At 40.7% G+C, this 13,682-nt stretch overlaps 1 protein-coding gene across 1 annotated transcript in view; it reads left to right on the plus strand.

The window, feature by feature from the left end:
• The window catches only part of LOC132817645 (collagen alpha-3(VI) chain-like), a 159,424-nt gene that overhangs the window by 112,384 nt on the left and 33,358 nt on the right, over positions 1–13,682 (plus strand). Inside the window, exons 28-35 of the mRNA XM_060828145.1 lie at positions 2,189–2,254; positions 2,444–2,497; positions 3,223–3,258; positions 7,413–7,475; positions 7,585–7,647; positions 12,070–12,132; positions 12,224–12,286; positions 13,505–13,555. Coding sequence (XP_060684128.1) covers positions 2,189–2,254; positions 2,444–2,497; positions 3,223–3,258; positions 7,413–7,475; positions 7,585–7,647; positions 12,070–12,132; positions 12,224–12,286; positions 13,505–13,555 — 459 coding nt within the window. The remainder of the gene's footprint in view (positions 1–2,188; positions 2,255–2,443; positions 2,498–3,222; positions 3,259–7,412; positions 7,476–7,584; positions 7,648–12,069; positions 12,133–12,223; positions 12,287–13,504; positions 13,556–13,682) is intronic.

Here is a 13,682-nt window from a genome sequence, read left to right on the forward strand (position 1 = left end):
CAACTAATTGAAACTTTCCTCACAGGACAGTCCCTCAATCTGGAATTAGCTTAGTGAATATCTTTGTTGCACTTATTTTAGTCCTAATCATTCTGCAGCCAAAGTAATCCCCATAAAGGCTGCTAGTTTTCAAAAACAAAGAAATTCAAACTTCCAGTGAATGACTGAAAGCATGCAACAGCATGATTTCATGTTTTACTATAATAAACAAATTGAAAGCAAAGTTGATGAAACATTATTTCTGCAGACAAAACATACTTTAAACTACACAATCAAACTTTTGTCTTTTGCATCAAAATTCAGGTCCATAGTTATACCTTACGTTCTCAGAAGTGAACGTTCAAATTTGTTTGAAAGCAGGTCTTTTGGTTTATTCCAGTTCTTTTCAAGTGTGGTGTCTTCATAGCCCAGAATTGTTTTTCACACATCTTTGAAACACTTCCCATCTCAAAGCCAATCTCACTGGTGTCATGAGTTATTAGCAGTACTTTGAGGTACTAACTCTGTTCAGTTACTGGATTCAAGTAACTGATTTAATGTAGTACATTTAGCAATCTCAAAATCTCCCCAGACTTTGGAGACTAAAATTATTCGCACGGAATCTTCTGCCATTGCCCACTAGTATGAATGCCTTGCTTGCACCTTCATTCCATGAAGCAATCTGGGCCCGTCTTTCATCTCAAACAGTCAAACCACCCCAGTTTTACTGTAAGCAGAATTCAGAATGGATGATCTGAATCCTAACCCCCTGAATTAAACACACTTAAAAACACAACAACCTGATAAACTTGGCACTTGGAAAATGCAGCATATTAAAGTTACAAGTTACATATGCACTTGTAGTTCATTCAATTTGTTACTTCTACTTTGTGGAATTGTATAAATAATTGTACATACAGTCTGATACCCAAACCTATCCTTCAGCTCTGAGCTTTTATTGATAAGATTTCTTCGTCCTCCTTGTTTAGCTACTTTGCATCTTTCAGATTCACCTTTACCTTTGGTGCCTAAGCACAGTCTCTGATTGTACCACTTGCTTTTTTGCAAGCTTTTACTTATAATACCTTTTTCAACTGGATCCTTCCTTCAACTGACTAATTTAGAGTTCTTGCAACCACTCTACTTATTCTTCAAACCAGGACGCTGATTCCAAGTCAAGTAGGTCTCATCCTGGTGGTGCCCTAGCATCCCCTCAGCTCAGGAATCTAAGCACAAAAATCAAGACTGAAACACTGTAACTTCACTGAGAGAGTATTGCACTGTCAGAGATGTTAAGTTTAGAATGAGATGTAGAACAACAGGCACCTATCTGCTCATCTGAATGTGAAAGATCCCATGGTATTATTTGCAGAAGTGCAGGGCATTAACCCTGGTGTCCTGACCAAGGTTATCTCCCCATAACATTACATTGTGCATGTTGATGCCAGGTAGTTTCGACTGAAATGGATTCAGCAAGGCAGATAATTTCCAAACCTGAGTTACCTGTGTTGTTAGGAGATAGTGAGGATAGCAGTTGCTGGAGGAGTCAAAGTCAATAAAGTGTGGTGCTGGAAAAAGCACAGCAAGTCAGGCAGCATCCAAGAAGCAAGAAAGTCGATGTTTCGGGCACAACCCTTCATCAGGGTTGAAGAGGAAAGGGGGCTGAGAGACAAATGGAGCTGGGGTGCGGCTAGGGAAAAGGTAGGCAAGGTGTCGATACGTGGACGAAGATAGGAGATGATTGTGAAATGTTGGTAGGAAGGGCGGAGCGGATAGGTGGGAAGGAAGAAGGACAGGTTGGACAGGTCAAGAGTCAGAGGGTTGGGGTGGGGGAAGAGGAGATTTGGAAACTGGTGAATTCAATGTTGAGGCCATGCAGTTGTGTGCTCCTGAGGCAAAAGGTGAGGTGCTCCTCCTCCAGTTTGTATGTGTTCATCAAGGAGCAGTGCTTCAAAATCTGGTGTTTCCAAATAAACCCATTAGACTATAACGTGATGTCGTGTGATTTTTGATCTTGTCCAACTTAGTCCAACACCTGCACCTCCACACCATATCTTGGAAGAGAAAACAAATTATGGAAGTTGTTAAGGATTTGTTTGCTATGATCTGGGTGTAACTGTAACACATTATATTTCTGATAATTTTTAAAAGAATAAGATATGAGGCTATATTACATATTTTTAGATTACAATTTGCTTTGGCCTTGCAGGGTGAACCAGGAATCACGAACATTGAGAAAGGAGACAAAGGGCAGAGGGGTGACATGGGCTTTGTGGTAATGTATATATTGTCTAAATAAATAAGTTATCATACAAAAATGATCCTTCAATTGGAAGCATAATTGTAATACTCTCTTTAAATATTATTCATTGAGTAAATTTAGGTATGCAATAAATCTATATTATCTGTATATTCAGACAAAGGTAAATTCACTGATCTATTTATAACTTTAATTTTGACTTAGGGAGAACCTGGTAACAGTGGCCGTCCAGGATCACCTGGAGCAAATGGGCGCAGGGTAAGCAAACGTTTGGATATGCACAAAAATATGTTATGGTTTGGTATCCCGAATATGTCAATTTGGAATTAGCAAGGCAGAGTAGTACTGATTAAAGTGTGGCTTTGTGCCAGTATAATATCAACTTCATTGATGATGCTTACCATTATAAAACAGTGATGCAGTACACCATCTAAGTGTACTCAAGGATAATAATTTAGGTGAGATACTTGAGAAACAGAGAATCAGTGTTTCAGTTGAGATGGGGGGAATAAAACGAATAATGGGCTGTGCCCTCAGTTCAAAATGAAAGTTCTGTCTGAACTACAAAGTCTACTTTCCACAATTTGCAAGCCATTTCATACTCCTTGAGATAGCAATCTCTTTATGAATGCTTAACTTACGATTTTGAGTAGAAAAATGACATAAATAACTCGAAAGAAATCTCCTCTCGTTTTGAAAAAAAGGTATTGTGTAATCTAATAATTTGAAGAAAAATACATAAGAATTTTATTGGCATGTGGTTGGCCTGACTTTTCTCACTGGTGATATTGGCAAATATATATGTTTCTTTCTCTTTATGAAATGATAAGCATTGAATTCACAACATTTTGAGTATTAATCACACTGTTCTGTACCCAGCAAGAACAAATTTTGTTTTTTTTTAAAACTATTTAATGTTGGCAGCATAATTTTCTCATTGACATGTCATAGCAGTAACACTGGCTTGGGTTTTGTCATTGCAGGGATCACAGGGCCGCAGAGGACCACCAGGAACAAGAGTACAGTTTGCATTTTTTTACTTGATAATTTCCTTCAAAATGTTTTAGCTGTGTTACCTATAAATTAATATATGACATCAAAGGTCTTAAGTGGTTTAAGTAGAACATAATTATAGCATTTTCTGTAGAAGGATATTTATTATTCTATATTATATATTGTATACATGATACATAATTTTACTATAATAATTATGATATTTGGAGGTATCATGTAATAAGGCTGCATTGTGAGAAATGTTTAACTGATACAAAGCATAAGAAATATATGTCAGGCATTGGAAACATCAAATGTGTCATTGAACACCTCTGAAAGATAACATGATTAAGAAGTCTACAATCCATTATTATACTGGGTACGTGTATTATTAAGACTGTGGCAGGGACACATAATGAGTCCAGACGCATGTAGCTACTCAGTGCAGAAGACATTGCAAAATTTGAAAAGATGAGACGAGGCTCATCAGTGATGTTTGAAACAGAAAAGCATGGCTACTTCAAATGCAACCTCTTCAGGTATGATACACATTCCATAAGATTTTGAAGTGTGTATGAACCAGGATTAACCAAGACATGGATCCCTTTGATTATTCAGTTGGTTTTTCCAACGTTTAGGTGGGCCAGGTTCATTTTCTGGCCTTTACTGGTTTGTCTCATCTTAATCAGACCCCAGTGAGAATGCTCAGGTTAGCCTTAAGACTCTGATATTAAGGAGGGGGAATGTGATAAGTGTTCTTGCTTCCGACTTCACGACTATCAGTTGTGGATAGATTGAGCTGGGACCCAGTGGTCGCATAACTGGTGAGCTCTTTGACATTCAGTGCTTGATTCACATGGGTATGATACTGAAAACAGATTGCTTGATATCAATCTATAACCTAGCATGGAGTCTTCACAGAAGTGGGGCAGCTAAGAAATTGATGAGGAAAGAAAGAAGACATGGAACTGATTGCTGAACTACATCTGTGTTTTGATCTGCAGATCTCTGAGACTTACAAGATGTAATATTGCAATATAGGTGCAAGGGGCTCCTGGCTTATTTTATCTGAAGCTTGGTCAAAGAATCAGTTCAACTGCTTCTGTTGCAATCTCTTCCCTTTGTTTCAAAATTGCAAAAACAGATTGTCTGATCGTGATCACATTGCTGTTTGTGGGATCTTGCTGTTCAGAAATTGGCTGCAGTGTTTTTTGCATTACAACATCAAATATACTTTAAAAGCACTTCAAAAATGGGAAAGGATTTTGGGCGTTTGGCAGTCACGAGAAGACCTATATAAATGCAAGTCTTGTATGTTTGTATTTGGAAATGAAAGAGAATTTGGAGGTTGAATAGCAATTGGCAAGACCCTAAACTGTATGCCCTTAAAAGTCCACCTTTATGACTATGCTAGTTTTGAATCATAGCAGCACACAGTACACAGGTTCAAAGCTCCTTGAAAGTGGAGTCGCAGGTAGATAGGATAATGAAGGAGGCATTTGGTATGCTATCTTTTATTGGTCAGAGTATTGAGTACAGGAGTTGGGAGGTCATGTTGCGGCTGTACAGGACATTGGCTAGGCCACTGTTGGAATATTGCATGCAATTCTGGTCTCCTTCCTATCGGAAAGATGTTGTGAAACTTGAAAGGGCTCAGAAAAGATTTACAAGGATGTTGCCAGGGTTGGAGGATTTGAGCTATAGGGAGAAGCTGAACAGGCTGGGGCTTTTCTCCCTAGAGCATTGGAGGCTGGGGGGGTGACCTTATAGAGGTTTATAAAATTATGAGGGGCATGGATAGGGTAAATAGGCAAAGTCTTTTCCCTGGGGTTGGGGAGTCCAGAGCTAGAGGGCATAGGTTTAGGGTGAGAGGAGAAAGATATAAATGAGACCTAAGGGCCAACTTTTTCACAGAGTGTGGTACGTGTATGGAATGAGCTACCAGAGGAAGTGATGGAGGCTGGTACAATTGCAACATTTAAAAGGCATTTGGATGGGTATATGAATAGGAAGGGTTTGGAGGGATATGGGCTGGGTGCTGGCAGGTGGGACTAGATTGGGTTGGAATATCTGGATGGGTTGGACCAAAGGGTCTGTTTCCATACTGTACATCTCTTTGACTCTATGACTCTTAAGAGGCCCTTTCGCCAATCAAGTCTGCAGTGCCAAAACTAAGCTGAATCTCTGAGATCAGGTTTCTATTCTTAAATTAATGTTGGAATGACTGTAATCAAAATTACAAATTGTATCCTCGTTTGTGAGGATTATGACTGACTAGTGAACTATCCTTGTCCACTTTTCCTCATCATTCTATAGCCTTTGATGTTGCCAAATGCACAGCAACCTCTACCATTATCTTATTTCGACTGCCCAGTTCACTCCTTTCCTGCCCAGTTCACTCCTGGTTTACTTAAACACTCTTACATAGCCAACATACCAGATAATTCCCAGAAATATCTTCTCTGCCCAGTACTCTACCTTTGGCCCTTTCTAATCCTGATTTACTTGCTGTCCCTTGGCAGCATCATCTAAAGGAATGGGGTGAATTATTTGCTGATAATATCCAGCTCTATTTCTATATACTTCTCTCAACTCTTTGATCTTCTCTATTCCATTAAACTGCTTGTCAACACTTTGATTAGTTGTAATTTATTCTTATTGACTATTGGGATGACAGAAGCTGTCATATTTCAATGCTACTAACAGCTCCATTGCCTTTTTTTAGATTAGATTAGATTAGACTTACAGTGTGGAAACAGGCCCTTCGGCCCAACAAGTCCACACCGACCCGCCGAAGCGCAACCCACCCATACCCCTACATTTACCTCTTACCTAACACTACGGGCAATTTTAGCTTGGCCAATTCACCTGACCCGCACATCTTTGGACTGTGGGAGGAAACCGGAGCACCCGGAGGAAACCCACGCAGACACGGGGAGAATGTGCAAACTCCACACAGTCAGTCGACTGAGTCGGGAATTGAACCCGGGTCTACAGGCGCTGTGAGGCAGCAGTGCTAACCACTGTGCCACCGTGCCGCAGTGCTAGCTGCCCACCTCACAGTGCCTCACCCATACTTTCATCTCCACATTTTTAATTTAATGCTCTCCTGATCTGCTTCCTACCCTCTACTTTTCAGAAACTGCAATCCATCTAAAACTCCAATACTGAGAGCTAACATGCATTAAATCACACTTATAGTCACTGGTCCCTCAACAAATTAAATTTAAAAATTTATCAGTTGTATTTAAACTTCTTAATGACTTTTGCCTCTTCCTATCTCTGAAACCTTTTCCATTTGTATGTTATTTTTTGGATAAATCTGCATACTTCTGAATCTGGCCTCATGATGAAGGAAGACCACTGAATACACAATGAATTTCCTGAAGGTGGTTTTCAAATTACCTGACTTTAGCTTTGAGACGTTCTTGAAGGAACAATGGAATTGATTCAGAATGACTTGAAATTGCAAAAGGATGTCGAGTAGATAAGGTGAATACTTGTGTAATCTGGTTGTCTTTTCCTACATTTTTAGTATGTACCTAGGTTAGATAAGAGGATAAATTAAACTATAGAATATCCCGTAACTTCTTCTCATGAAATTGCTCATGTGATATGGATAGGCCAGCATTTATTGCCCTTGAGAAGATGGTGCTGAGCTTCATTCTTGAAATGTTGCTGTTCATCTGTAGAGACACTGACAGTGCTGTTAGGAAAGGGTTTCCAGGATTTTGACTCAATGATAATGAAGGAGTGATGATATAGCTCCAAATCAGGATGGTGTGTAGCTTGAAGTGAAACTAGCATCTGGTCATTTGCTGCCTTGGTCCTTCTAGGGATAGAGGTTTTAAGTTTCGAAATTTGTTTCTAAGGTGCTGTCAAAGAAATCTTGGTGAGATGCTGCAGTTCAACTTGTAGGTGGTACACACTTGTGCTACTCAGCATCAGTAGTGAAAGAAGTGAAATGTTGAAGGAATGTTTAAAGTAATGTAGTAAATTAAAGGTGTGGGGGTGTTCTTGTTAAGTGAATTTACCCACTTATTTTCAAGTGTATTTGAATTTATTTACATTCCACTAATTGTGATAAATCTGATTCTGGCATTAATCAACCCTTCACAAGAAAAGAATTTCCTCATTGGAGAAATGCCGATATAATACTTGTTTTGTTTGACATATTTAGGGTTCGAAAGGCAATCCAGGAACTCGTGGACCTTCAGGAATTGCAGGGTTTAGAGGACAACAAGTAAGCTATCTGTTTACAATATGAAGTTTTAGGTGCTGGCTTTTGTTAGATCTCAAAATATCAAGAAATGTCAAATTCACTACAAGAACATTTCTCTTTGTGCACCAAGGGCACACCTGGATCCTCTGGAATCCCAGGCCAAGAAGGTGGAAGTGGCATTCGAGGGCCCAGGGTAAGCGCTTTCTCTTGTCACTTTGCCTTACATAGCTAAAAAGGATTTCCTCGAGCGGTTTTAATGTCTAATCAAAACAATGACTCCTTCCACTGTCATCTAATCATGACAGCAGCTTAAATGATGGAATGCCTGCACAGACTGACAGTAAGGTTCTAAAGTGAATTCAGTTTGGGATAATCTCAACTTAGTTCTAAATGGGTTCAGCTTGATGACTGAAACCTCCCACATAATTTGTTATTAAAAAAATTAGTAACCAATTTCATTCAGGTCTCTAGCTCAATAGTGAGAAATAGAAATTCTACATTCTAACTGGTCCTGTTTCCTTTTATAAGAAATGCAATATATTTGGGCTCAGTTTGCATAATCAGGTAGAATATTCATATCTCATATCAGCATGACAGAATAATAATCCAGTCTGATGTTGGAAGAATACTAAGGTCAGTAACATTACATCAAAATATAGAGGACAGGGAAAGACCATTTTGATGCATCTCATCTGCATCAATATATTGTTGGAAGTGTTTTCTTTCAATAAAACTAATATCACATATGCCAGTTCTGGTGGATACAATAGGTTCCCAGGGCATTATTATCCTGGCTAACACCTATGCTTCAATAGGTATTTATAGAATTTGTTGCTTTAGAGAATTATGTGCGGAAATATGTTTGCACATGTACAATACAATTGTGACACATTGAATGAATAATCAGCCCTGTTGAAGACCATTAGATATGTAGGTGATAGAACACACTCTTCCTTACCCTTGTACCTTTGTCCTATCATTATTATTAGTGATCACTCAGGTCCTCCATCAGGACGTCTATCTGTGAGTCTTCAGATGGCTGAAGAGGCCAATGCAGTTTGGACATTGGTGGGTGGTAATGATGGTTGGAAGTGTTGGTGGGTGGGCCTTCCTGATGTTCTGTCGCTCCTTGCACAAGAGTCCCTTCGGTTCAGTGGCGCAGCGGTGATTGCTTTGGTGGCATGCAGCTGATGTTTCCAGACATACCTGATGTTTCTCAGTGATTCTGATTTTGTAGCCATGTTGCTGATGTGGATGTGGAATTTCTTGAGGTTGGTCAGGATGTTGCCATTGCAGCATTGCTTTTGATCACCAGGGCTGAAAATGTGTTGCTGGAAAAGCACAGCAGGTCAGGCAGCATCCAAGGAGCAGGAGAATTGAAGTTTTGGGCATGAGCCCTTGAGAAGGGGCATGCTGACCTTCCTTCAGCTGGGACTGCATGATCTATTTTGGGAGGTATGATTTGGGTATTTGGATGACATTGCCAGTCCATCAGAGTTACTGTTGAATTATGGTGGTGGTGGTGATGCTGGCTTTTTGGCTTCTTCCAGTACCCTGGTGTTAGTGCATTTGTCTTCCCAGGTGATCCACAGGATGTTTTGTATAATCTCTAGAGGTATTGTTCCAATGCTTTAACGTGCCTACTTTAGGTGTTCCACATTTCAGCTCCATATAGCAGTGTGGAAAGAACAACAGCCTTTGTAAACCAGATGGTTAGTCTGTGCCTGGAAGTCATATTCGAAAAGTGTGGTGCTGGAAAAGCACAGCAAGTCAGGCAGCATCCGAAGAGCAGCAGAGTCAATGTTTCAGGCATAAGCCCTTCATCAGGAATGTGGGCAAAGGGGACTGAGAGATAAACATGAGGGTGGGGTGAATGTAACTGGGAAGGCAATAGGTCGATGCAGGTGGGGTGATGGTGATAGGCCAGATAGAAGTGTGGAGCAGATAGGTGGGAAGGAAGATTGAGAGGGAGGACAGTTCAAGAGGATGGCGCCGAGTTGGACAGTTAGCTCTGGAATGAGGTGAGGGGAGGAGAGATTAGGAAACTAGTAAAGTCAATGTTGATGCTATGTGGTTGAAGTGTTCCAGATGTCACCTTGACCTGTCCTAGCTCTCCATCTTCTTCCCCACCTATCGGCTCCACCCTCCCCTCCGACCTATCACTATGACCCTCCACCTGCATCTATCACTTTCCTAGCTACCATCCTCACCTTCCTAGCTATCTCTTAGCCTATTTCCCCAACCCCCAACATTCCTGAAGATGGGCTTATTCCCAAAATGTCAACTCTCCTGTTCCTCGGATACTGCCTGACCTGCTGTGCTTTTCCAGTGCCACACTTTTCAACTCTGATCTCTAGCATCTGCAGTCCTCACGTTCTCCTAGTCTGTAAGTCATTGTCTTCAAACACACATCTTCTTCGAGTCGGGTGTAGGCTTCACTGGTGCAGCTCAGTTGGTGTTGCATTTCTGCATCAATGTTGGTGGAGGAGATACAGCTGTTGAGATCTGGGAAGTGATTTTCAAGGGGATTCAAGCCATTCTTCCTTAATAGGCTGAAGGCTTAGGGCAAGGCCACAATCACCTCCATCTTGGAGCTTCAATATGCTGATGGTAATGCCATCACAGAAACTCTTGTTGTTAACCCTTATTGTAGGAAGGGTGGAGGGACTGTTGAGTGGTGGTTGATAGAGTACTAGAGTTTCTTTTTATGTTGTGCAAGACCTAAGAACTTATGTGCCGAGGCAAAGCCATCCAAGATACAATGGCATTGCTATCTCCTGTGGATAGCAATGCTGACTGCATATTGAAGTTCTAAGGTGGAGGTGATGGAGACCTTACCTTAGGCCTTGAGCCTATTAAAGTTGAACAGCCTGCCTGTCCTACCTCTCCATCTTGGGGAAGGAGGTAAATGAGTTGAATTGCCTTGGGCAGGTTTTGGCCAGTGAGATAGAGGATGGTGACAATGAAGATGGTGAACAGGATGGGTGTGGTGATGCAGCCCTGCTTGACAACAATCCCCTCCCCCCCCCACCCCCCCCCCACCCCCCACCCACCCCTCCATCTCCACAGTGAAAGGCTCAGATGTCAATCCACAGTTGCTAACCACTGTCACAGACATGGCATCACGCAGCAGCCTCGGCGTCCTGATGAACTTATTCAGGGCAGCTGTATTGCGACAGTATCCACCACAGAGCCTAGGGGTTAACTATGTCCAAGGCCTCAGTTAGGTCGATGAGGCCATGTAAAGCAATTGTTTCTTTTCCTGATGACATTTGCCTTGTCATTGACATGCTGTGAAGATCATGACTGTCATTCATCTAGACGGGTAGAGGCCACACTGTGATTCAGGGAGCACTTCCTCAGATAATGGCAGGAGTCTATGGGCAAGGACAAGGCCAAGTGCTTGCCAGTGGTTGACAGAAGCGAGATGCCTCTGTCATTCCCACATGAGTTAACTAGGTGTCCCAGATGGAATGGTCTCTCCAGAACCTGGAAGAAGCCTTCTAAGAATAAGCGGAATTGTAGGAACACTTGCTAAGATTAAGCTGCCTGGCTGATCTTTCCTATTTCCAAAAGGAAAGTACTCCTTTTCAAGTTCAGAGTGAAACTGTTTTACTTTGTTTGAAAGAATGATTGAAGGAATATCAGTAATTATTTCTGCAAGACTTCAGAGTCAACTGCACATGGTTAGTGATTTGACCACATGTGGCAGAACATCAATCAACAGTCTGTGGAAGGTTCTGTGTTTTAGTCTTTTGTATTCAAGAATAGCCCATAGGTCGAAGTGTTTTTTTGTTTCAGAAAGCCAATCTCCACAGAGAAATCTGTTACTTTTTCTCTTTTTCTGGAGAGAGAGAGAAAGAAAGAGAGAGAGAATGTGAGAGATTTAGAGAGATAAGCATTTATACTTCTGTATTATTGACTGTGTATTTTAATTAATTGTCTTATTTAAAAAAAGTTAATAATTAGTCAAGAATTGTGGTTCTTCAGAAATCTGGTTGATAGCTAGAGATATAGAGTCACAGAGATGTACAGCACAGAACCAGACCCTTCGGTCCAATTTATCCAAGCTGGCCTGATATCTTAAATTAATCTGGTCCTATTTTCCAACATTTAGCCCATATCCCTCCATTCCTATTCATTTACCCATCCAGATGCCTTTTCAATGTTGTAATTGCACCAACCTCCACCACTTCCTCTGGCAGCTCATTCTATACATACACCACCCTCTGCCTGAAAACGTTGCTCCTTTGGTCCCTTTTAAATCTTTCTCCTCTCACCTTAAAGTTTTGGACTCCCCTACCCTGGAGAATAGACCTTGTCTATTCACCCTATCCATCTTGTTAATTAAAACTTGATGTGGAAAAATATTTTAGTTTACTTTTTGTCACTCATGGAATAGTGGGACCAGCGTGCTAGTGTTGGTCTAAAGAAGAGGGAGCTTTAACTAACCTTTATTCCTATTTCCCTAACAGTGACAGTTACCTCAGTGAATATGTAGTTGCACTCATGATTTGAAAAAGAGGTAAACCTATAGCTGTGTTTTTACAGTGATGTGAAATCCAGCTTCCATTATTCAAACTCCAGCTGAAGAAGTCCTGTATTTTATTTCTAGGGAATTGCTGGTCCTGGCGGACCTCCTGGATCAAGAGGAAGACGAGGGCAAAGTGGAAGAAAGGTATACCCTACTTAAAAATGTTTAGTTGTTGAGAAAATTCATTAGTATGTGACTGCTGACATTTTACCTTCATTGATTTATTCCACTACAGGGTGAACCTGGAAATCCCGGTGAAAAGGGTGAATTTGGACCAACAGGTCCCCGTGGTGAAATGGCAAGTGCTTAATTTTTCAAACAAAAAGGAGCTTCATTCTATGTTGCACAATACATTTTGGATTTGAATAGAATTTTTAAAAAGTTTGGTCTATTTAAACTTACAAACACCTTGAGGGTTAAAATCATCAGAGAAACAAAAAGCTACACTGAATGACTTTGAAAACGCCATCCTGCAACAGCAATATGTTGTGATTGGCCTGAACAAGCTGAGAGTGGGACTTCCAGCCCTTGAACTAGTTGGCAGGTGGCTCTTACAGTTCTGGAGAGTAGTGGACACTGTGTATACTGCTAGGAAACCTATAAATAACTGACCCATGATGAGTCTAGAATTATAGAGTTGTACAGCATGGAAACAGACCCTTCGGTCCAACTCATTCATGCCGATGAGACATCCCAATCTTGCCGAGTCCCATTTGCCAGCATTTGGCCCATATCTCTCTAAACCATTCCTATTCTATACTTAAAGTGTTAGTAATTTGTAATTTGTTTTTAGTAATTGTATCAACCCCCACCACTGGCAGCTTGTTCCGTACATGCACCACCCTCTGCATGAAAAAGTTACCCCTTTTTAAATCTTTCCCCTTTCACCTTAAACATGTGCCCTGTAGTTTTAGACTTTCCCACCTTGGCAAAAGTTCTTGGCTATTCATCCAATCAACACCCCTCATGATTTTATAAACCTCTATGAGGTCAAATCTCAGCCTCGGATACTGCAGGATAAAAAAACTCCACCCTCTCCCTGTAACTCAAACTCTCATCCCAGCAACATCCTTGTAAATTTTTTCTGTAACCCTCTGAAATTTAATTATTGTTCCTATGGAAAGGAAGGCAGAATTGTACGACTGGAATCAAACCTGGATCCCTGAAACTGCAAGGCAGCAGTGTTAACTATTGAGCTACCATGCCATTAATGTCAAGGAATAATGCTTAGATTCTCTCTTGTTGGAAATGGCCACTATCTGGCACTTGTGTTACATGAGTGTGACTCGTTGCTTGTCAGCTCAAAGCAAGATGTTGTCTAGCATGTGCCACATTTTGACAAGCATTCTTCAGTATCTGAGAACTCATGAATGGCATTGAACATTGTGCAATCATCAACAAACTTCCCCACTTCGATTGTTACAATGGAAGCTCAGAATTTTAAAATTATTGAAAATTAACACAAGGGTTTAAAAATTTCCACTTTGTTTCTTTCCAATCTTTTTGACATTTGCAGGGTGAGGATGGAAGAACTGGCATTGGCGTTACTGGACCTAAAGGCAGACAGGTTAGTCATTTTCTGTGAGTTGAAGGAAGTTTGTGTAAAAATGGAGCAAAATGAGATTTTACAGAATGCTGAATACAGAAACCTTTGTTAACAGTCTAACCAGGAATGAAAATGGAAGTTCAAATCT

The sequence above is a fragment of the Hemiscyllium ocellatum genome, chromosome 7 (assembly GCF_020745735.1).
Source record: "Hemiscyllium ocellatum isolate sHemOce1 chromosome 7, sHemOce1.pat.X.cur, whole genome shotgun sequence".
NCBI classification, from domain to species: Eukaryota; Metazoa; Chordata; class Chondrichthyes; order Orectolobiformes; family Hemiscylliidae; genus Hemiscyllium; species Hemiscyllium ocellatum.